Source organism: Paramormyrops kingsleyae, chromosome 25, assembly GCF_048594095.1.
Source record: "Paramormyrops kingsleyae isolate MSU_618 chromosome 25, PKINGS_0.4, whole genome shotgun sequence".
Lineage (NCBI taxonomy): Eukaryota > Metazoa > Chordata > Actinopteri > Osteoglossiformes > Mormyridae > Paramormyrops > Paramormyrops kingsleyae.
In genome coordinates, this window is record NC_132821.1 from 5579723 (window position 1) to 5604114 (window position 24392).

The 24392-nt window shown below is 45.2% G+C and overlaps 1 protein-coding gene across 2 annotated transcripts in view; it reads right to left on the reverse strand.

The window, feature by feature from the left end:
- Nucleotides 1–660: 660 nt before the first annotated feature.
- The window catches only part of LOC111838682 (protein NLRC3-like), a 28781-nt gene continuing 5049 nt past the window's right edge, over nt 661–24392 (reverse strand). Inside the window, exons 2-11 of one of the 2 annotated variants that reach the window (XM_072707434.1) lie at nt 22197–22281; nt 21997–22068; nt 21829–21896; nt 20434–20707; nt 20232–20273; nt 18279–20043; nt 11564–11737; nt 7848–8021; nt 7687–7733; nt 661–1610 (exon numbers count right to left, since the gene is read on the reverse strand). In XM_072707434.1, coding sequence (XP_072563535.1) covers nt 1090–1610; nt 7687–7733; nt 7848–8021; nt 11564–11737; nt 18279–20043; nt 20232–20273; nt 20434–20707; nt 21829–21843 — 3012 coding nt within the window. In that variant the 5' untranslated portion in view covers nt 21844–21896; nt 21997–22068; nt 22197–22281 and the 3' untranslated portion in view covers nt 661–1089. Of the gene's footprint in view, nt 1611–7686; nt 7734–7847; nt 8022–11563; nt 11738–18278; nt 20044–20231; nt 20274–20433; nt 20708–20812; nt 20834–21828; nt 21897–21996; nt 22069–22196; nt 22282–24392 lie in introns of those variants that run through there. The other variant, XM_072707435.1, reaches the window with a different exon arrangement.

Here is a 24392-nt window from a genome sequence, read left to right on the forward strand (position 1 = left end):
GTGTTATACCTTATCACTATGTTGAAGGACAAATATAATATCAACCCTCTAATTAGACAATGTACAACGGGCTGAAGCTGCCAGGGTTTGCTACTGAAGGAAGGGATTCATCTGAAGTCCATAGCTGAGCATTTTTTAAAAAAAAGGTGGAGATGGTCACGCCACCATTATGTTCGGCGGAGGAACCAAACAGTAAGAGAAAGGACTGACAAACTTATCAACTAGGGGCGTGGATTAAGGGAAAAAACAATGATTGTGAATGGTTGAAGGAACGATGATGCTCAAGTGATGAGATATTGTTAAATGATAAGAACTTGTACAAAAATTGGTGTAAAACAGTATTGGACACACTTGTAAGTGTCTGGCCTTGGTTGTAACTTCATTTTTGCAATAAAGACTGAATTTGGATCCATATCAGCAGCTTCTGACTTCTGATTTGGTGGGGAAGGAAAAACCACAACAATCTATGCATCAATATCTCTGGATCAGGCATGTGGGGGAGGGGGGTGGCACGGATGTCTGGGCACCTGCCCCTTCTGTCTGCCAGGGGCATAACCAGACCTTTTACAGTGGGGTGCGGGGAGTAATTATTTAACAAAATAAATTTCATTATTTAATCAAATAAATTAATAATTTTATTTACTTTAATCCACTGAAACAGGTTAGATATAATTATATTATCCAATTTTATTATTTTCTTTTATATCTCCAGTTAAATGATTATTATATACACTGATTGAGTGTCATTGAGTTCATTATGTTCAGCTGTAGCAGTAAACTGAATTTAATTTAATCCACCAGACTGTGGTTTCATTATGTTACTCACTGTACAGGGAGGAAATACAGTAAATAGACATAAATATATAAAATGTACATATTCAGGGGAGGGGGAAAGCCCCCTCACTCATCAGGATTACATTTAGTTACATTTTAGTCAGAGAGAAAAACTATAAAATTATATTTTTCTTGTTTATTCAGCCTGCTGAACATAGGCATTTATTTTAGTCAAACATACATTTCAGAGTAAAAAGGATTATAAAGGTTAAAAAGCAGAGATTTTACCTTTTTGCCAGGAGAACCAGCAACACGTCACAGCGACATTGAGGAGTATATATCAACATAAAACCCTGGATAGAGGGGCTCAGTGAATGAGGAGGTGAATCTGTACAGGAGGGTCAGTCCATCAGAGGAGACACTGTAGAAGGACAGAGCACCAGCCCCCCAGTCCAGATACACTCCTACTCTGCGGGAGCCTAAGGGCCGTATGGGTATGAGAGTCTGGTTATTATCGTGCCAGACAGAGTAACTGTCAGGATCACACCTCAGACTCCATGACTTGTCATTGTTTCCAAGCCGACAGTCAGCACCGTTTCCTTTCCTCCAGATTCCTTTATAAGTCACTCCTATCAGGGCTGCATTTCCATGCCACTCAGCCTCCCAGTAACAGCGGCCAGTCAGACTCTCTCTGCACAGAACTTGGGGGTAGTAGGCAAATCTCTCTGGATGATCAGGATATGGCTGCTCTGCCCCCCCTGTCAACTTCCTGTTCCCCTCTGACAGAGACAGTAGTCTGTGTGCTGTGTTGGGATCCAGCGTCAGCTGGCAGGAGTCTGTAGGCAGGAGGAAGAATTATTAATACCATCAGGCAGCCTGTACTTTATGTTTCTGTACAATATAAAAACAGCACAGCTTCCCCAAACGAAGCGGGAACTGAAGTTTACGCAGATGGGAAGAGCTGCCAAAATGCGGCGCGAGCTAAACTAACATCTTAATTACGGACCACACGGGATTCTTATGAAATCCAGATTTAAAAGGAATCCAACTTGAAAATTTTCAAAAGGCATTTGAAAAAAAATTTCCTTTTGAGCATTTAAGGTTAAGGTCTGAACTTAGTAAAAACATTATTTTCTGATTTTTTTGGGAATATTTTCTATATATTTATTGTTATTTTACACATGGAGTCCAGAAAAAAATATCATTACCGCAACATGACATTACATCAAATATATGGTTTAAAATGTATATTTTCGGTAATTTTTAAAGTTAACACTCTTGCTCAGAGGTATATATAACTCAGGAGACATTACTTTTTTATATTTATTATGTTTTATCATTTTCTTAGTTTCTCTCATTACTACAACATACTTGATGATTTACATCTTGTTTTTTTAGGATATTTTTATGAAAACTGACATGTATATTTTTTCTGTAACAGAGATTAAAATAAGAAGTGCTATAAATTGTGTAAATACTAGGGCTGTCAAAATTAACGGGTTAACGCGGATTAATCCATCATCATGATTAATCTGATAAAAAAAATTTATGCAATTAACCCATCTGCAGCGCAGAATGACTCAAAATCCCTGAAATCTCTCTGTCAACCCATTTCGGGCAGTTTTGGTGCGTTCCATTTGCCCTCGGAACTCGTATTCCGAGTCGTATTCCGGAGTTTTGAAGCTGGAAGTGATGACATGTGCGCTCCTGTTTCTCTGAGATCTGAGAAATATCTCGGAGCAGCACAGAGGATTCCAGGTTCAGAATCCAAGATGGTTGTGCCCTTTATCAACAGAAGGGAAAGTTGTAGTTTTATACTGTTTAAGCACTACTTCTCATTTGTGGCTCATTAAATCGGTCGCACACACTATACCGTCCAACTTATCTGTGGACGTGTTGCTACAGAGTTTTATATGTGAAGCGTAATGTGTTATCAACTGATATTGCTAACAATGGCAATTAACCAGGCTAGAATTGGATTTCATGATTAGTTGGATTATTTGTCGGATTTACGGTAGTTCGTGCTAATTGTAAGTGAACGAAGATAAAGACCATTTAAACTGAGGTACCTTAAATCCGACAAGTTGTCCAGCTAAGCAAAAAATCTTGCTTTTTGATATGGGTCCATGGTATTGCACTCCTGTGGGAGATGGAATTCATCCGACTCATGTTCAAGATGTTCAACAAACATATTAAGTGCATACAGTATATATTCCCTTTTTTCTTGAGTTTGTTTGCTCATGCAAAACGAAATGTGATTAATATAGATTAAAAATTAATGATTAATCGAAATTAATCCACAGCAACCCTGTGATTAATCTGATAAAAAAAAATTATCGTTTGACAGCACTAGTGAATACAATTACAAACTAAATATCATTTTCTAATAATTAAATAATTTTCTAATAAACACATATTGCGGTAATGAGAATGGTGTTTCGGAGATTAAATTCAATGTTTCGGAAATGAGATTTAGTGCTGTATATTCATAGTTTAGCAAGGATTCTGAGCTTAGCTGACATATTTAACACAATACCACAATTTAAAGAATATATTTATTTAATGAAAAAGTTCATACAATCATTTGTCCATAAAATTACAGCACTAACAAACTTTTGTGAAGCATTTCCAGGCTGCCTGTTCACCATCTTCTTCAACCGTTGAGCCTGGAGTCTTTAAATTTTTCTGTTCAGATTATGTAGTTCTTTGGTCTCTTCCTTTAGTTTTTCCTTGGTATGCTTCAGTTTGGCTCTTAATTTGCTTCTAAGTTTTGATGTAAGTTGTAAGCTTTTTTTAATTGCTGGATGTGTTCTCTTGGGGGTGGATACTTCTACTGGCCCTGTCAGGTGTCACGAGCCGCTCCATTCGATCCCAATGTGTGCCACGCCCACCTTGTTACCTCGTGTTCAGCCCTGATTATGATCACCTGAGTCCTGTTATGTCTAGCTTGTCTTTTGTATTTAGTCCTCGTCTGAGTCAGTCTTCCCCAGATCCGTCACTGTATTGTTACCTTGTTTGTGCTTGTCAGTCTTCTAAGTCTAATAAATCCCCGTTACCTGACGTCCTGGCTGATTCGCCTGCTTCCCTGCTCGCCTCCGTTGCCAGTCGTAACATCAGGTCTATCCTTTCATTTGGTCTATCCTTTCATCATACTTAAATATCAGAAAATAGTTAATTTACTGTTTTGTAATAGTAAGTATACATTAATGTAAATTCAACTAACAAAAATGATAAATTTCTTGAAAGGTGCTAATGTTTACATACATAGCAAATGCGTCCCGGGTTTCCCTCTTGAAACGCATTTGCTATAAACACTGAAATGGTTCGTTTACTCATTTTACCTTACTGTGAATGCAAAAGAAAACGGCAGCCAATGCCGTGTTCTATGAATTATTAGGGGTAACATTAGTATACTGTACTGAAAATGTGCTAGTGTGACAAATATCCGTTAGGTGATACTGTACTCTATTTTTACATCAAACATTTGTTTTTTTTTTCTCCCAAAGGTAATACTAAAAAACTTTAGTAAAACTTTTAAATGAAATTAAAGTGGTTTGAGAGCATATTTAGGGTTTAAACTAGAAATAAGCACGTTACCATTTTTAGTGACTCTACACTGTAAAAAATGTCCGTGAAATTAACTGAGAAATTCTGTAAAATAGCGACATAAAAAAACTGTAAAAGGAAAAACAATAGAGCAGCGTATATTTGACATTAAGATTTTGTAAAATACTTAACAAAAAACAACTGTTAATTTTTCAGTAAAAATATGTTTTTTAAAGAAAATTTTTTGGTAGAGTTAACAAATTACTGTAGTTTAAACGCAAACAAACTGTAATATAAAAACCAGTACAATACAGTTAAAATTACACCATAACGGTGTGAAAATAATATTTTTTTTAATCAGGTCAACTTTGTTTATACTGAAAGAAACCGTGTTACATTTTACAAATTAATATTCTGTGCTTTACAGATGAGAAACAGTAAAACTTTAAATGATATATCAACACTTGCTTTTTGCTACGTGCGTTACGAAACAACAAGAAATAGTCCACACAACTCAGGATTTCTGGTTTGTCAGACAGCTTTTGACGGTACATTTGGGATTTGGGGCTACCGTCAGAACTTCGCCTCATGGCAACACCTCTGGTCCGTTGATAAGAAGGTATTTTTCCACTGAGGTGATAAATACTGCAGCACCGGTGGGGCTCATGTCCCAGCATGCCCCGCGCGCATTTGTAAATAGCCCTTGTATTGTTGTTGTTATTGCTAATGGTTATATTTCCTTATTGTCGCGTGTGTTTACCTGTGTCTTATGTGTACCCTGTCCGATCCTCGTGTGTAATTAGCGTCCGTAAATCTCCCACCGTGTATGCGTCTTACAGTTGAGCGTCTGTCAACCTCGTGTTTCCTCTATGTAAGTGGTTCGGTGCTCTTTGGGTGCCTGGTGTAGTTCTTTTCTGGACTACTAATAAAGAGCGTGTTACCTCGGCAAGAGAGTGTTGGCAGCTGGGGTTACCAGCACAATTCTGTAAAATATACAGCAAAACAATAATTGCTTTTACCGAATAACATGTATTTTCTACGGAAAAAAACTGGCAGCTGTGGTTACCAGAATAATTCCGTAAAATATACAGTGAAACAATAATTGTTTTTACCGAATACCATGTATTTTCTACGGAAAAAAACTGGCAGCTGTGGTTACCAGAATAATTCCGTAAAATATACAACAAAACAGTAATTGCTTTTACTGAATAACATGTACATTTTACAGTTTAAACCAGCATATAACACACTGGACTTCTGTTATATTTACTGGTTTATACTGTAAAATTTACATGTTATTCGGTAAAAGCAATTACTGTTTTGTTGTATATTTTACGGAATTATTCTGGTAACCCCAGCTGCCAGTTTTTTTCCGTAAAAACTACGGGATTTTTTTTACAGTGTACCAAACATCCACAAATCCTCCTGGAACGTTCTGGAATGTATCGAATGACATAAATTGGTTATTATGGAATAAGTGGTGGAGGTGTGTGATTCCCTTTTGTTCCCATGTGGGAAAATAAACAGATTTATTTAGTAGAGTAAATAAGAACATAAGAACTATACAAACGAGAGGAGGCCATTCGGCCCATCGAGCTCGCTTGGTGAGAACTTAACTAATAGCTCAGAGTTGTTAAAATCTTATCCAGCTCTGATTTAAAGGAACCCAAGGATTCAGCTTGCACTATGTTAACAGGAAGACTATTCCATACTCTGACTACATGCTATGTAAAGAAGTGCTTCCTTAAATCCAGTTTGAAATGTTCTCCCGCTAATTTCCACCTATGGCCACGAGTTCTTGTATTTAAACTAATGCTGAAGTAACTATGCGTGTTTTGATAGACATGCAGTAGAAGCAGAGTACAAGGTCGCGCATGAACATGCTTTATTTCTGTCTGATTGTTGCGTTTCAAAATCATACTGCAGAGGAAATCTCTGATTTTCTCAGACATATCCTGGAAATTGTAGCTTTTGTGGACGTTACGTCTCTACTTGATAAAAAAAATAACGTAACTACTGGAAAGTTATTTGATTCAGAAATCAGCGACGCGTGTCATACTGTATCTACTGATCCGGGAGAAACACTGCGGTGTCAAGCGGGGCGGAATAGGTGCCGCGCAAAGTAATGATAATACTGTCTACAAACCATCAATAAAAGCGGATTAAACTACACAGATCGTGCATCATGAAAAATAGAAAGGTTATGTCATTAATTCAGAAAAACAGAAAAATACTGCTCAGAAAAACGGGATTATTATTTAATTAATTTCAAAAAACAGAATTGATTGTTTTTCAGATGAATGCAATACGATTCCATAGAGAACCGTTTACCGCGCGCGCGAGTCCAGATGCGGCGCCGCTACTGCAAGGCGTGAGCCCCGCATCTTGTGCAGGCTCGTGGCCGCTCTAATCTGTTAACATGGGCGGCGAAATGAAATTCGATATTTTACGCCGCACATTCAGTGTATCCCGGGTGCAAATTTCTTTTAGCACCGTGGTTAGGGAAATCTTATTGATATTCATAAGCGAAGCGCTACAAAATTAGCTGGCATATTAATATTTATGAGAGGGGCACTACCTGATTGGCCAGTGAACATTGACATGCGTTGCCTGTTTTTTCTACCTAAGGCAGGGGTGTCCAATTCCAGTCCTGGGGGGCTGGAGCCCTGTGTAGCTTAGTTCTTTCCCTGTTCCACCATAAATGATTCAGCTCAAGAGCTGTGTGGTAATTAGCACAAGTAGTTGAATCAGGTGTGTTAAATGAGGGGAAACCCAAAAATGTGTAGGACTCTGGCCCTCCAGGATTGGATTTGGGCACCCCTGGTTTAAGGCAATCAGTGGCCAATCAGGAATATTCTCTTATGAATATTAAGGAGTGTTCCAGAACCACCCTGTAAAAATGCAAATTCACTTGAGGAGAGAGTCCGGTGTCACTGCCTACAGGTGCCATCTTAGGACAAAACTAACGAATCTCGCACAGAAAACACATTGCGGCATGTGGAAAAAGAACAAATGCAAAGGATACTGTTTTTGTGAAATTAAAGATGTACAACATTAGAATATATTTTAACCATCTTACACTCCCACACAAACACAAAGACAATATAAGCAGCTATAAATTATTTGTAAAAAATATTTTTAAAAATGACTAAATTAATTGATAGTGTTTTTGGTGATGATTTTGATATTTTGTTTTTCTCATTTGGATGTTGTCTAAAATGACACAAACAGAAACTCACCTAAACACAAACATGGAAATCCATCTACACACAATGCAAAAAGCCACACTCATCACAACAATTGTGTGAACACAACCATAACATAGTATTAATGGTATTATTAATAAAAACATGCAAACACACTTACATTTCTGTATGCCTGGTCTGGTCCTGCACTCTCCACAGTGGTCCACACTATCGGAGAAGCAGAATGATATAGTGCTGCTGTATCCATTTATTTATTGGTGCCTCTTCTTCACATACATGCATAAGTATCTGTAGTGTGTCAGACTCACACTCTGTACTCACTTCAGCTTCTCCAGTTTACAGCTGGGATCCTCTAGTACAGCAGAGAGCAGCTTCACTCCTGAGTCTCCTGGGTGATTGTAGCTCAGGTCCAGCTCTCTCAGATGTGAGGGGTTTGACTTCAGAGCGGAAGCCAGGAAAGTACAGCCTCCCTCTGTGACTTGACAGAATGACAGCCTATAGAAAGTAAATCGTGAAGTTTTGGACAAAATACAGGTGGAAACGATTCTTCAGAATGCCAGTGCTGATGTGCCCAAAGCGACCAGCGACTGGCCTGGACCCACCAGACCAAACAGCCCATCAGCACCTCCCCCGTTTCCTCCATCCCTGTTCTTCCTGTTCCTGATAAAAAGTTGCCATTCGGCTGTAATATTCTACACCTGAGTTTGCCTGTGTGTCTCTGTTCCTTCGGCCGCTACAGACAGTTCACTGAAGCTTTTAGCTGCACTGACTGTGTAGTAACAGACATAAATGATCAGCTCAGTTCAAAATTAAACCATCCAGTGACAGCAACCAACTTCATGTAACTTAGAACAATAGGATTCCCTGGACTCCTGCCACAAGAAGAGCACTGATGGCAGAGAGGATGAGGCCCTGGGGTGACGCCAAGAGCAAACGGCGTGACATCACAGGTGCAGAGAAGTCGGCTAAACCCCAAAGGGTGACGATCAGCACCACAGCACTGGACAGAAACCTCTAGATCCCCACAGTCGGCCGCAGAAACACCTGTGCGGAAGTGAGGAATGTCAACAGGAGGCGGCTGGCAGCTCATAAGAGCTCTAGAGAGGGGGCAGTATCACCTCCCCCAGCACAACTCAAAGCCTGCATCATGGATAACCCCACAATGAAAATTACTACACTGTGATGGTGCATCAGCGTCTGTGTGAAGTATGAACCGTGGACACCAGGGGGGGAGGCCGACTGGTGAGCAGGCCGCTTGTCGTCTCTCTCTCTCTGAAGACAGACGGCCTGGAGAATGACCACACGGAAAGGACTGCCGCCTCCTGCCTGCTCAGCCAGTCACCAAGGAGCCGGGTCCAGCCATGTGCCCTTTCTAAATGTACCCCCTTTCCCCCCTAAAAGAAACACTGCCCATTTGGGGTGTTGTTGGAGCACGGCGTCTCCACCGGGTCCGTGGATGAGAAGAGATTCACAGCTGACACGGGGAGAAGTTGCAAATCACCGGTTTATTGTCTGACAGATTGCAATCCGGGAGCGGCCGTCTGACATACATTCCGCATGTACAGGAGGAGGCTCTGCCATATGTATCAGCTGTATCCCTTTTAAAGCCCTTTGGGCATCTCCCCCCCCTTTCTCAGTACCTTCCGTCTACGTGACAACCACGTGTGTGATTCTAGCCGGCTCGTAATTGTCCTTCTGGAAGGCTAAAAGATAAGTAGGGGCCGCTGATATTCTCTGTCGCCCCCCCTATCTGTTCCGATTAGGTAGCCTTGGCTTGCCAGCGCGCACGTGTCCCCTCGAGTATTTCACCGCGCACGTCCCTCAATTTATACACCGACGGGGATCTGGGTACACGTTCGCATATGACAAAGTACTCGTCCGTAAATGTCTGCTTGTACTTTTTGTCAAATATCTGACTGTGCTTGGATACTCTCACAGTGTCCCCTATGTTAAACTTAAAACGTGGCCGTCTGCTTTTTTTCAGAGGACCGTATAGATTAACAAATACTCGATGAGCATTATTGGTCGTGACCTCGGAAGGTTTCATTTTAATAGCGCTGTGAAATGACTGATTGTATGCCTTTATTAGATCGTCCAACACATCCACATATCGTCGAGTGTTTTTAGCCATAAAGTACCTGTACATCCTCTCTTTTAATGTTCGGTTAAATCTTTCTATGACGGAAGCTTTAAGTTCACTACCCGTGGTGAAATGGGTGATTGTATGACTTTTTAAAAGTTTCTGAAAAGTCTGTTTTAAAAACTCCTCACCAGCATCCGTCTGTAACTTGAGGGGTACGCCCCCCTCGGTTAAAATAGAATCAAAGGCCTCCGTTACAGCCAGTTGTTTCTTAACGCACGCGCGTTGGCCTTTTTGGAAAAAACATCAATTACCGTACAGTAAGTAGATATTTTAACCGTTGTACGTTTTTTAGTCGTTGTATGTCACCAGCCCTTGCATGTCGCATAAATCGGCCTGCCACTTGCATAGACAGCCACTCTCTGAGACAGACACTACCCATTCCCCCTCCCCTCCCAGGCACAGACACAGGCACACGCCCAAACTGCTGCTGCTGCTAAGCGTTTATTGGAGGATAGCGTCAGACCCACCTCCTCCTCCTCCTCCTCCTCTCATTCTTAGCTCCAACTTTCTCATTTTCACAGAGTTTCTTTCAGACTCGTGCATCACAGGGATAAGCTCCAACATCGCTCTCAGAATTTCCAAGTCCTGTGCAGAATGTCCAAAGTCCTTATCCGCAACATTTACACGCTCCGGACCGACGGGGACCTTCCCACAGTACCGCACCACAGGCAGACCCAGCGTACGCTCACACTCCATCAGGTAACCAACTCGCTCAGCTCCGCGCTCAGCTCCGCGCTCAGCTCCGTGCTCGGCACCGTCAGCCATCATCCTCATAGCATGGGGCCATAGCTGTGAAGTCTCCCGTTTTGGCCGGGAAACTACCGTATTTCACCCCTCTTTCCCGCCGTCCTCCCGTATTAGTATTTTCCTGTAAATCTCCCGTAAATATAATATAATAATAAAAAAAAATCCTCTGCCTCTCCAACCTGAACTGTCAGTAGCCTTGCGAGAACTGCCACCTGCAGTAGTCTGCAGGTCATTCACAACATTAACCAGGTCATAAATGCGGAGGTTAAAATGGCAATGCTGTGTGCGGAAAAACAATGTCACTTTCACCTTCTGTGACGACTTCAACAAGGATACAAAGTCTGCAACAAATCTGTATAATAAGTCATTAGTGAATGCCAGAGAGCCACATGAGTGAACATGAGAAATTAAAAGAAAATTTGTAATGAAAATAAAATGTAAATGACAAGTGGTTATTTTAGATTTCTTGTACACCTGTCTTAAATGTAAGGGATACAGGAGTTTGCTTGGGGTGGTGGGGTGGCTCGCAGTGCGTGCCAGAAAATTTCCCTTATTTTCAAATCCAAAACTTGACAGGTATGCACGGGGCTATTCGGACAAATCTCACTCATAAGCACACAATTCACTGAAACTTCATTTCACTCTCCAAACTAGTAAAATAAATAAATAAATAAATAATAAACATAAATAAATAATTAAAATAATAATAATAATAATAATTCAAATAAAATTTAAAAAACACCCCGCAACAAATTTCACACCCCCTCTCGCAACACCACTTGTCGTGACATCACCTGGCTCCACCCCAACCCCGCCCCCCCAGTGACCTCTTGACCTGTAACCTTTTGACCTTTAGGTCATAAATCTTTTTGAAAGAAGCAGTAATGCCTCCTCTCTCTCTACTCTAGTATGGAGTATAATAATATTAAATCAGTATGACAATACTAAAACAAAACATGTGCATCATGTCCTCTTTTCTGAAAAATATAAAGAACTGGAATGTAAAAAGTGTAAATTGGTACCTGCTTAGTGGGAAAGAAATGGTGTGAGTGCAGCGGTTCACTTGTCTGACTTGCCTTGCAGCCACAGAAACACTTGATAATATTAAAGTACCAGTTTAGTATTTGTACCGTCAAACTGGACTGACCTCAGTATCTCCAGTTTACAGTGTGAATCCCCCAGTCCAGCAGAGAGCAGCTTCACTCCTGAATCCTGCAGCTCATTGTTACTCAGGTCCAGCTCTCTCAGGGGTGAGGAGTTTGATCTGAGAGTTAAAGCCAACGTGTCACAGCATGTCTCTGTGAGGTTACAGCTGTTCAGCCTGGAAAAAGGAAATACGTTAAGACACAGACACATATATAACCTACACCAGGGGTCTCCAACTCCGGTCCTGGAGAGCTACTATCCAGTCGGGTTAATAAAACCACACCTGTTCTCAGGTAAATACCAGGGCTAGTGTGGCTCATCAGAAGCCAGGTAGGATAGAAAACCGACTGGATAGTAGCTCTCCAGGACCGGAGTTGGAGACCCCTGACCTACACATTGTTAATAGTACTGACAGTAACATTAAAACAAGCGAGCAGCACAGGCCACTGGTATAAGCGGCTCCTATGGGTACCCTTCTAACGGAAAAGGGTACCATTATGAAGTGCCCTTCAGGTGGAGGATATGTGATGTAGTGCCCTAAAAGGTGCCCATTCAATGGTATAAGCCATCCCTTTGTGTATCCTTTCAATGGAAAAGGGTGCTGGACCAACCTATCCTGGGCCATCAGAGCAGCAAATTGTGCAAATGCTCAGAGAATCCACAGCCACTTCCAAAACTCGTACGACACATGTAGCAGGGAATCTGGGCCATCACCCACTACAGGACATCTCCACCTGCCTGTGACAGTGAGACCACTCTTCCAGATGCGCTGAATCACATCTATGCACATGGCAGCAAGGAAGATCACCCCTCCCCCCAACGACCAGGTGCTCCGCCTGACCATGGAGAACTATGTTTAGAATCAACCCACAGAAGGCCGCCAGATCAGACAACATTGCTGCCCTTTTATTACTGCATATGTGATACAATCCCAAGATTTTGGATGTTTTTATAAATTTTGATACTTCATTCATCCCCACGAGGAAATTGTCTTTTCACCTCCCCCATCTTGCTCTCCATGTGACTCACAGACACATACACAGGTGAGAGAAAGTTTGGGGGTAACAGCAAAGGTTTGGCCAGTATTCAGTTCATCTGCAGCGATTGGCATTATGTGACTTGCTCAAGGGGTCCAGTGATGACATCACTCTGCCGGCCAGGAGATCTGAACCAACGGCCTTCCACTCACAGGCACCGAGTCCGAACCCAAACAGTCACGTTCCACACCCAGTATTTCCAGAAATTCTTCTTCCAGTGTCCAGAACTGAAAAAGAATTTCTGAGTGGTTTGTCCAGTATTAAGACAAACTGGAACATTCTGTGAAATTCTAGCCCTTGGTTGTTTTTCACACAAAGGATAGTTACTAACTAAAGGATTACTAACTTCAGCCAATATCCATCCATCCATCCATCCATATTCTGAAACCCCCAATCCTGTTCAGAGTCACGGGGATCTAGTGTCGATCCCGGAGGCTATGGGTGCAAGGAAGGAAACAAACCAGGACGAGGCACCAACCCATCACAGGGCACACACACACACACCATTCACACACCCACAAACACATACACACACACCAATGGGCAATTTGAACTTCAGCCAATATAGAACCTGAATTGCAAAAGAATCCTGCTTGGTTAATAATCCAGGAGGTGGAAATAAATGAAGTAGTTATACATTTTCAATATACAGTGGTACCTCAGAACTCGAACTTAATCCGTTCAGAACTCCGGATCGAATCCTAAAAAGTTCGAGTTCTGATCGAATTTTCCCCATAAGAAATAATGGAAAACAAAAAAATTACACCTAAATATGTTTTTTTTTAAGCATTTAAACACAAAATGAACCGGATAAAACAAGAAGAGCATATACTGTACTAAACAAATCTAATCACATCTATCAAAACAGTCATTTGTAAAGTAAGAAATTAAATGTATCCAAACAATGTGTGAAGTAAAAAAAAAAAAACCAATGTGTCCTGCCCAGATCGTCTGTGTCACGCCCTGCTCCGTCCGCTCCTGATGTGTGCCACGCCCCCTCATTATCCACGTGTGCTTTCCCGATCGTGCCCAGCTGTTCCTTGTTAGTTTGGCTTGTCTGCTGTATTTAGTCCGCGTCTGAGTCTGTTACCCCAGATCCGTCATTGATGTTTATTGGTGTCCATGTCCTGTCGTCCCGAATAAACCCCGATTGCCTGCATCCTCGGCTTGCCTCGCCTGTTTCCCGGCTCGCTCGCTCACCGGTCACAACAGAATGACGGATCTCTCCAACGCACCTCCGCAGGTCGACGATCAACGCGTCGACCTGCTCCACGAGGTGCTCTACTGGCTCCACCAGCCGGAGGTCCGGGAGGACTCCGGACTGCTGGTGTTAGCCAGCACGAGCGGGACCCTCCTCCAGGAGGTCACGCCGCTCACCGCAGCGCCTGTCATGGCGGAGGTTCGAGAGAACCTCCGGCGGCTCGTCGAGGGGGTAACAGAAAAGCGGCTCCAGCCGCTCACGCTCCCTGTGGCAACCCCGCCTCCATCGTCATGCCCCAGCCGCAAGAAGAAAAAGAAGCGGAAGGGGAAAGGAGAAGCAGCCGCCCCGACGCTCTTCTTGGGGGCTTGCTCCTTACTCCCCGCCTGGGATGACACCGCCGCTGCACCGCCTGCAGCAACAGCGCCTGCTGATGCTGACGCCGCACTGCCCGCGGCTGCGCTGCCTGCTGCAGCTACCGCCTCTCTGCCCGCGGCTGCGCTGCCTGCAGCTGCCGCCTCTCTGCCCGCGGCTGCGCTGCCTGCAGCTGCCGCCTCTCTGCCCGCGGCTGCGCTGCCAGCTGCCGCCGCCGATCTGCCCGCGGCTGCGCTGCCAGCTGCCGCCGCCGATCTGCCCGTGGCTGCGCTGCCAGCTGCCGCCACCGATCTGCCCGTGGCTGCACTGCCTGCTGCCGCCGCCGATCTGCCTGCAGCACCCCGTGACCCGCCTGTCCAGCCCGACCCGCCTGTCCTGCTTGACTCGCTTGTCCTGCTCGACCCACCTGACCCGCCTGTCCTGCCTGCTCTGCCTGCAGTCCCTGCAGCTGCCACCACTCTGGCTGCGGCACCCGCCGCGGTGCCCCCTGCTGGCCGCGTGCTGGCGGCGCCTGCTGCGGCGCCCCCTGCTGGCCAAACGACTGCAGCGCCTGACGAGGCGCCCCCTGCTGGCCGCACACCCAAGGTGCCCCTTGCTGGCCACCTGACGGCGGCGCCCGTCCTGCCGGCACCTGAACTGCCTGACTTACCCGTCCTGCCCTGCTCGCCAGCAGCCACACCCGCGGCGCCCCCTGCTGGCCGCGTGACGGCGGCGCCCCCTGCAGCGCCCCCTGCTGGCCGCACGCCCGAGGTGCCCGCAGAGGCGCCCCTTGCTGGCCGCACGCCCGAGGTGCCCGCAGAGGCGTCCCCTGCTGGCCACATGCCCAAGCCCGTCTCGCCTGACCTGCCCGTCCAGTCCGGCCAGCCCTGCTCGCCGGTCCTGCCCGTCTCGCCTGTCCTGTCCGGCCAGCCCTGCTCGCCGGTCCTGCTCGTCTCGCCTGTCCTGTCCGGCCAGCCCTGCTCGCCGGTCCTGCCTGTCTCGCCTGTCCTGTCCGGCCAGCCCTGCTCGCCGGTCCTGCCTGTCTTGCCTGTCCTGCCGGCTCTCGACCTGCCTGTCTCGCCTGTCCTGCCGGCACCTGAACTGCCTGTCTCGTCCGTCCTGCCGGCTCCTGAACTGCCTGTCCTGCCGGCTCTTGACCTGCCTGTCTCGCCCGTCTCGCCTGATCTGCCCGTCTCGCCTGTCCTGTCCGGCCAGCCCTGCTCGCCGGTCCTGCCCGTCTCGCCTGTCCTGTCCGGCCAGCCCTGCTCGCCGGTCCTGCCCGTCTCGCCTGTCCTGTCCGGTCGGCCCAGCCCTGCTCGCCTGTCCGGTCGGCCCAGCCCTGCTCGTCTGTCCGGTCGGCCCAGCCCTGCTCGTCTGTCCGGTCGGCCCAGCCCTGCTCGCCTGTCCGGTCGGCCCAGCCCTGCTCGCCTGTCCAGGCCGCCGCTCTGCCCGCGGCCCCGCCTGAGGCTAGCTCTCCAGTCCTGTCCGCGGCTCTGGCTGCCCCGCCCGCGGCGCCGACTGCCCCGCCTGTTGCCTCCTTAGAGGCCCTGACTCCCACGCCCTTGCCTCAGCGAGGCCGACACCCCCCAGGACCCCGCCTGTCCGTTTCCCGTGGGGGACGGGGACACAGGCGTCGGGCCCGGGTCCCGCCCGCCCTGCCCCCTGGCTCGCCCGTGTGCCCCCTGGCCGTGGCTCGGTGGCTGCCTGCGGGTCCTACGGCTCCGGCTCGGCTGTCGCCTCCGGGTCCCCCTCCGGTGCCTCGTCGCCCGCCTGCGGTCCCTCCGTCGGCGCCTCGTCGGCTGCCTCCGGGCCCCCCCGCTTCGGCTGGGCATCGGACGGCGCCTTCCCTGGCTCCGGCTGCGCCTCCGCCTGCTGCGGCTTCCCCCTTCTGCCTGCCTGCGCCGGGGTTCCCTCCTGCTCCCTCCTCGTTTCCTTTGTCGGTCCCTCCGTCTGTCTCCTTGTCCCCTGTGTGGTCCCCTCCTGCTCCGGCCTCCCTTCCGCCTGCGGCCCCTGCGGCTGCCTTCCCTCGCCCGCCTGGGTTCCCTTGGGCTCCCCTGCTTCCTCCTCCCTTTCCTTCCGTCCCGTCTGTTTCTGCTCCTCGTCCCTCTGTGTCTCCTCCGTTCCCTTCTGGTCCCTTTGTCCCGCCTGTCTTTGCTCCTCGTCCCTCGGTGTCTCCTGTGTTCACTCCTCGCCCTGTTGTTCCTCCGTTTTCTGTCCCCTCTGGGTCTCCTTTCTCTGTCTGCCTGTCCGCGTTTCCTGTTCTTTGTCGGGTCCTGTCTTTCGTTTCGTCCTTGTTTTTGTTCTGTGTTTCGGTCTTGTTCCCTGTTCTTCGTTGATGGTTTTTGGTTTTGTCTTTCAGGTCCTGTTCCCCGGTCTCGTCTCGTCCGTCGCCTCCTCTCTGGCGCGCCCGGAGTGCGCGCCTTTGGGGGGGGGTTCTGTCACGCCCTGCTCCGTCCGCTCCTGATGTGTGCCACGCCCCCTCATTATCCACGTGTGCTTTCCCGATCGTGCCCAGCTGTTCCTTGTTAGTTTGGCTTGTCTGCTGTATTTAGTCCGCGTCTGAGTCTGTTACCCCAGATCCGTCATTGATGTTTATTGGTGTCCATGTCCTGTCGTCCCGAATAAACCCCGATTGCCTGCATCCTCGGCTTGCCTCGCCTGTTTCCCGGCTCGCTCGCTCACCGGTCACAACAGTCTGCTCCTTCTTGGTGCCACGCCCCCTCGTTAACCTCGTGTGGAATCCCCATGTGATCACCTGTTTCTGGTTGTTTTCATTAGCCCTCCGTACTTCCTCTGCGTTTCAGTTTGTTTCCTTAGTCCGGTCATTGTATTGTCCGTCTGCGTTTTGCCTGCCTTACTTGTAGTTAAACCCTGTATTCCCCGATACCCTGACGCCTGCACCTTTGTCTCCATTCCGTCCCCGCTCGGCACACCAATATCACCATAATTAAATGTATTAATGGTTTATTATTAATATTAAAATAATGAATAAGATTTATTGTATTATATAATAATAATTACTGTTACTATCATTGTCTAAATGTATTTAGAATTTAGAATTATTATATTATTATATTATTTATTATATTATATTATATAATATTTATTATATTATTTTTACTGTCTAAATATATGTATTCAGCTAGTGTAAACATGCACCATGCTATGGCAGCGAATGCGAGGCTGAGACTGAAGCTTTACCCTTTGTTTCCGCTGAGAGACGTGCCGCGTGACTCATTTCCCTGCACGTACAAGTTATCTTAGGTCGGCGTTCATGGTTTGACTTCTGAGATTCAGATCGAGCTCTAGGTAATTTTTTTTTTTAACTGGTTGGTTCGACTTTTAAGAAATTCGAGTTCTAATGAGTTAGAGAACTGAGGTACCACTGTATATTTAATACAGTGTATCTCTACTACTGCAAAACTAGATGTGTTGTAACATCCTTAGCCAGGAGCAGCTGGGACCAGCAGAGGGCACCAGTGAGCAGCCAGAGACAGCAGTCTTCTGGAAGCTCCCAGCTTTGGGGTCCATCGTATGAACACACCTGCTGACAATAACTCTCACATAGCATTTCTGTGGAGCTGGTATGTGGCTCAGCAGGCTAAGCCACTGGGCCTGTGGTCGGAAGACTGCTAGTTCGAGATTCGGCAGAATAGTCACATGTCTGAGGGCCCATGAGCAAGGCCCTTAAACCTCCAGTTCCAGGGGTGCTGGACGCCAGCCAACCCAGTGCTGTGACCCCTAAGCTTGTTCTCCCTTTAAATGTGTCTGTGTCTCTCATGGAGAGTGAGAAGAGAAGCAAACCAATATACCTGTACTTGTGCAAATAAAGGATCATTTCACCTATAAACCCTCCAGATAAAGAGCCTCTTTGTTTCTATAGCAGGTTAGGATGCTGTCCCAGTTATCGGAAGGCATAGTGGATGTTAGTGGAAATGTCACTTTTGGGTTTTTTACTACATTACTACCCTCAGTTATTATAAAATCTAGGTTCAGGATATCAAAAAACAAATCTAGCCAAGTTATTAATGCATGCAGAGGAAGAAATTCTATGTTTTATATATTTCAAACAATGCTAATGTATTACTGCCAGACAAGACATGTTTTTACATCCTCACATCACTTACAGAGCCGTCTTCGATGTCTTGACCACAGGCAGCAGCCTCCAATGCTCATTATCTGATCTGAAGAATTTCTTCAGATCAAACACATCCAGCTCCTTATCTGACATCAGTAACACAAAGGCCAGAGCTGAATACTGTGCAGGTGAGAGGTCTTCTGCTGAAAGGCTTCCTGAATTCAGGTATCTTTGTACCTCCTCTACTAGAGAATTGTCACCCAGTTCATTCAGACAGTGGAACAGGTTGATGGTCCTTTCTGGAGATAAATTCTCCTTTATTTTCCCCTTGATGTATTGCGCTGTTTCCCCAATGTTATGTGAGCTGAATCTTGTCTGTCCCAGTAGCCTTTGTAACAGAGTCTTACTGGAGTCTGTTGAGAGGCCCAGGAGGAAGCGGAGGTAGAGGTCCAAGTGTCCATTCTTGCTATTTAATGCCTTTTTCACTGCAGTCTTCAGTAGCTTAGCTGATGACTTTGATAGAAACACATATAAAGCAGCGAGATACTCCTGGATGCTCAGATGCACAAAGCAGTACACCTTATCCCGATACAACCCATATTCCTCTTTAAAGACTTCTGTGCACACTCCAGAGTAAACTGAAGTTTCTCTGACATCAAGGTCACTCTGTTCCAGATCTTTCTCATAAAATATGAGATTGCCTTTCTCAAGGTTATGAAAAGCCAGTTTACCGAGTTTTAGAAGGAAGCATTTAATAGGCTTGGTTTCATTTTTTGTCATCCATTCATCCTTCAGTTTTCTGTACCAGCCTGTCCTTTTCTGGGTTGCAGAGGTCTGGAGCCTATACTTGTCATTTTTTAAACTCCCCTGAAAGATCAGGAAGTGTGTGTACATTTCAGTCAGAGTCCTTGGAATTTCTCCACTGTCAGTTTCACTAAAAAGACTCTCAAGAACAGTGGCTGAAATCCAGCAGAACACAGGAATGTGGCACATGATGAAGAGGCTCCTTGATGATTTCACATGTCTGATAATCCTTTCAGTCAGGCTCTCATTATTAAATCTCTTCCTGAAATACTCCTCCTTCTGGGCATCACTGAAACCTCGTATCTCTGTCACCTGGTCGATGCACTCAGTAGGTATCTGGCTGGCTGCTGCAGGCCGGGAGGTTATCCAAAGGAGAGCGGATGGAAGCAGATTCCCCTTAATGAGGTGAGTCAACAGCACATCCAGTGACATTTTCTTTGTTACATCACAACAGCTCTCATTGTTCTGAAAATCTAGAGGAAGGCGACACTCATCTAGACCATCAAAGATGAACAAGACTTTGTAACTTAACAGCTCAGTGGATTCAAATGACTTTAGTTCTGGGTCAAAGTGGTGAAGCAGTTCAATCAGACTGAATTCACCCTTAATCAAATTCAGGTTCCGGAAAGGAAGAGCAAATATTAAGTGAATGTTCTGGTTTGCTTTTCCTTTTGCCCAGTCGAGAATAAATTTCTGCACAGAGACTGTTTTCCCGATACCTGCCACCCCTTTAGTGAGTACAGTTCTGATAGGTGTCTCACGCCCACATAAGGGTTTAAATATTTCATTGCACTTGACTTTAGTATCTTCTGTTCGCCTTTTCTTGGATACTGTTTCAATCTGTCTCACTTCATGTTCATCATTGACTCCTCCAGTCCCACCTTCAGTTATGTAGAGTTCTGTGTAAATCTCTTTGAGAAGTGTTTGCTGTCCTCCCTTAGTTTTCCCTTCAGTTACAAACTCAAATTTCTTCTTCATGTTACATTTTATTCTGTCCATCATGAGGTCTCCTGAAGAAATATGGGAGGAAAATGCACAATTTCTCAATAGGATCCTGACCAGAATATAAACACACACACATACACACACACACACACACACGTTTTTCACTATTTCACTGTGACACTTTAAATTTCACACCATACACATTTTTTTCTGAAACACCACATACATATAGATAATAGCATACAGCTCTTACTTTTCTCTGATACGTCACCCAGCTCACTTCCTGCTTGGGTACCTGAAATTAGAAAGAATTTCATATTCATTTATGTCTTCAACATCAGTATGTAACAAGCTTCATCATTTCCAATGTAATGTTATTTAATACATATATTTTTCAAGACCTAAAAAAGATTACATTTTATATGAAAAACAAGAAAGGTTAAAAATATGATTACACTTCTGCAGGTCTTCATTCAGTCTCTGAACAAGATCATTCAGGTTCATCTTCTTCAGGATTTCAAGCATGACATTGAGAGCACCGACTTCATCATAGGAACGTATCATCATGTCGGCGATGCCCATTCTGTTCAAATTCTCCACCTGACCCCTCGGAATGCGCTGATACTTTTCATATGCCAGGTGAATCAGGTTATATTTAATCTTAGTCAGCTCATCTTCAGTGAGCTCCTCCAGAGAATGCAGCAAGAGGATAGCGAGCGAGGTCTGGGTCTGCAGAATGTCAGAGAAGAGTCCATGAGACTCACAGACCTGTTTATAGTCACTCACACACATGCACTGAACTTTACGTTAAAAGAAGTCAGTTTTCCTGCTCACATTCTTATGTGGCTGCTGAAGACACCTGCTGTGATTTTTCATTACTATAGGAGACACACGTGTGTTTATTTCTGCCTTATTATTTAACCAGGTTAGTCTCACTGATTTTAAAATCTGTTTTTAAATCGAGACTTGTCCAATATATACAGTACAGCAATAAAAATAGTTTAAGACCCAATAGAGCACATAAAAACAATATGGTCAAAATCAAAACAGACTGCAAACATCATGTTAAGGCAGCATTATTATACATATTTTAGATTAAGTTATTCTGTTGCAGCTCGTCTGTAACATTTGGTGTAGGGTGGTACAGAAGTAATACAATTATACATATTTTAATGATTGATTGACACTTTTTATTAATCTCCGTGGGGAAATTCTTTTTATACCTCCCTCAATGAGCTCTTTGTAGAAAGTAGCCACCTGTAGAGGCACCTAGGGAGCTGGGGGTTGAGGGTCTTGCTCAAGGAGTTGCAGATGTGCTGAGGCTGGGCTTGAACCAGCGACCTTGTGATTACAGGCACACGGCTAAGCCCACTGAGCCACACGCTGCCCCATTTTAGACTAAGTTATTCTGTTGCAGCCCATCTGTAACATTTGGTGTAGGGCGGTACGGAAGTAATATAATTATACATATTTTAGATTAAGTTATTCTGTTGCAACCCGTCTGTAACATTTGGTGTAGGGTGGTACGGAAGTAATATAATTATACATATTTTAGATTAAGTTATTCTGTTGCAGCTCGTCTGTACCATTTGGTGTAGGGTGGTACGGAAGTAATATAATTATACATATTTTAGATTAAGTTATTCTGTTGCAGCCCATCTGTACCATTTGGTGTAGGGCGGTACAGTACGGGAGTAGCCTGGGGAAGAGCACTGTGGAGAGGGAGCTTTTTGTCTGATATGTTCAGCAACCTTCAGCTGAAAATCGCTACTCAGCTTAAGCTTCCCTGCCGTTCAGTGTCTGGTATTTATGGACAAAATGCATCAAATGCCGAAATGCTGTAGCCAAACCTCTTGGTGAGCCATTGCTTAGATGTTTATGGCTGTAAGGAAACCAGGTCCTGTGTATCAGTCTGACTCTGTAATAAAAACCAAAAGTAATGTGAGCTTTATATTCAAAAGTCAGTTTAGCAGCTGTAATATCTTACAACCAAAGCAAACTGGTCAGTTTTTACTCACACAGGCAGCTTGCAGTCACAGGCAGAGACGTCCACTGATCATTTGGAGTCATAACTATGGGCCATATTTCACCTGTGTTTAAGTCAAAAAATGTATAGCCATTACACTGCATGTTCCTTCAGTATTCAATGGGTACTTTGGATATTAAACTATATGCTTTCCATCAATGTACTCAGTGCTTGAAGTGGGTCAGTACTCACAGTTATGCAGCACCAGCAGCTCTTTGTTTTTCTCTTCAGAGTACCGGCACCTCACAATATCTGCTGAGGGTACTGGCACCTGGCACTGAATAACAATAAAATAGAATAGAAGCTTTATTGTCATTGTATATAAAATACACAACAAAACTAGGTGTGCGGCTACTGTTCAATGCAATAAAGAATCAAAACAATACAGTCAAACAAATAAATACTTGTCTGTGTTTGCATTTGTAATAAACAGCCAACAAACGGAGGCAAGTAGCAAAAATCAATCCTTGTGAAGAATAAGATGAATAAAAATGGATTAGTATTATTAACCTGGGTTTTGTAATCACTAATGACTAATATTCTACATGGAGATTTTTTTGTTGCTGTTCAGTGATCTTTTGGCCCAATTGAAGACACTGTCCTTGAGTCGGGAGGTGCGTGTTTTGATGGACCTGTAGCACCTTCCAGAGGGCAGCAGGTCAAACTTGTGGCCTGCGGGACGGGCAGAGTCTCTGAGGATGTTTTGGGCTCTGGAGAGGCAGAGGGAGCTGGAGATGACCTCCAGGTGTCACGCACGTACAGTATGGGCTACGGACCAGGGAAGCAGAGGCCGGACTTCAGGAATCGGGGAACATGGGGTTTAATCAAAAGGTAGAGATAAGCTGGGCAATGGAAGAGGCAACAAACTCAAAATGACATTAATGACCAGACTGAGGAATCCTACTCAAATGCAGACTTAAATACATCAGACTAATTCACAATGAGAAACAGCTGGTAACACGGGGATTCCACATAAGGTAGCAAGGGGGGCATGGCACATGGGAGGATCGGATGAGCAGGTCATGAGACCAGGGATAACAGAGAGCAGCTGATGGTTTTTTGGGCAGAGTTTCTAACCCTCTAGAGGACTGTCCTTTCTGCAGATGAGCCTCCGGCATACCACACTGTAATGCAGTATGCCACGATGCGTTTGATGGCAGAGTGATCAAACACCACAAGCAGCTTCTGATCCAGCTTGTTTTTCATGAATACTCTGAGAAAATGGAGTCGCTGTTGTGCCTTCTTAGCAAGTGTTGAGGTGTTAGTAGACCTGGAAAGCTTCTCAGAGATGTGTATCCTCAGGAATTTGATGATGGGGATCAAAGGAGGGAGAGAGGCTGGCCTTGATGTGATGTGCAACCAGCCCCTCAAAGCACTTCATCACTACTGAGGTGAGAGAGATTGGCCTGGAATCATTGAGGCAGGTTATATCAGACTTTTTTGGGACAGGAATGATGGTCGATGACCTCAAGCAGGGAAGGATGGTGAGTTGGGATAAGGAGACATTGAAGATCTTGGTGAGGAAACCAGAGAGCAGGTAAGCACATGCTTTGAGTACGTTTCCTGATCCTCTGTCAGGACCAGCAGCTTGGGTGGGAGATGACAGCTTGGATAACATTTATGGCACGATATTTCAATATTTCCATTTATATTATACATTTATATTTTTCAGTACGCTCATCCATATTTATGTTTCCAAATTGTTTGTATAGTGTACGTTTTATACTGTACTGTTGGTATAGTTTCTATTGTATTGTTTTTCATTTCTGCTGCTCTTATCTTGTACTGTCCACTTTCTGCCATGACGATGCAATTTCCCAATTGTGGGACTAATAAAGGATTACCTTATCTTATCTTATCTTTCCTCCGGTTGACTTGCCTGAGTGCACATCTCACTTGGTGTTCCTGCAGAGTCCGTGTGTGAGTGCTGGAGGCTGGGGGGGGCAGTGTGACTGTGTCTGACCTGTGTGTCCAAAGCAAGTAAAGAAGCTGTTTAGCTCCCCTGCCAGTGGGGCTTCTGCATTAACAGTAGTGGTGTTGCTGCCCTTGAAGTTTGTGATCTGCTGTATTCCCTGCCACACCCACCCTGGTTGCTGTCTGTGAAGTGGTCCTACATGTTCAGTTTCTGTGCCATCTTGGCAGCTTTGATGCCCTTCCTCAGATCAGCTCTCCCTGTGCTGTACTGTACCCTGTCCCCTGTCCTGAAGGTAGTGTGGTGGTTCCTGATGAGTGAGTGAACTTCTCTCATTATCCAGGGTTTCTGATTTGGAAAAACCTGGGCGGGTTTGTTGACACTGACATTGTCAGCACAGCTTGCAATGTAGAACAGCAGAGTTTGTGTGTCCTGCTCTAAGTCCTGATATTCAAAATGACTTCACTCATTGTGTG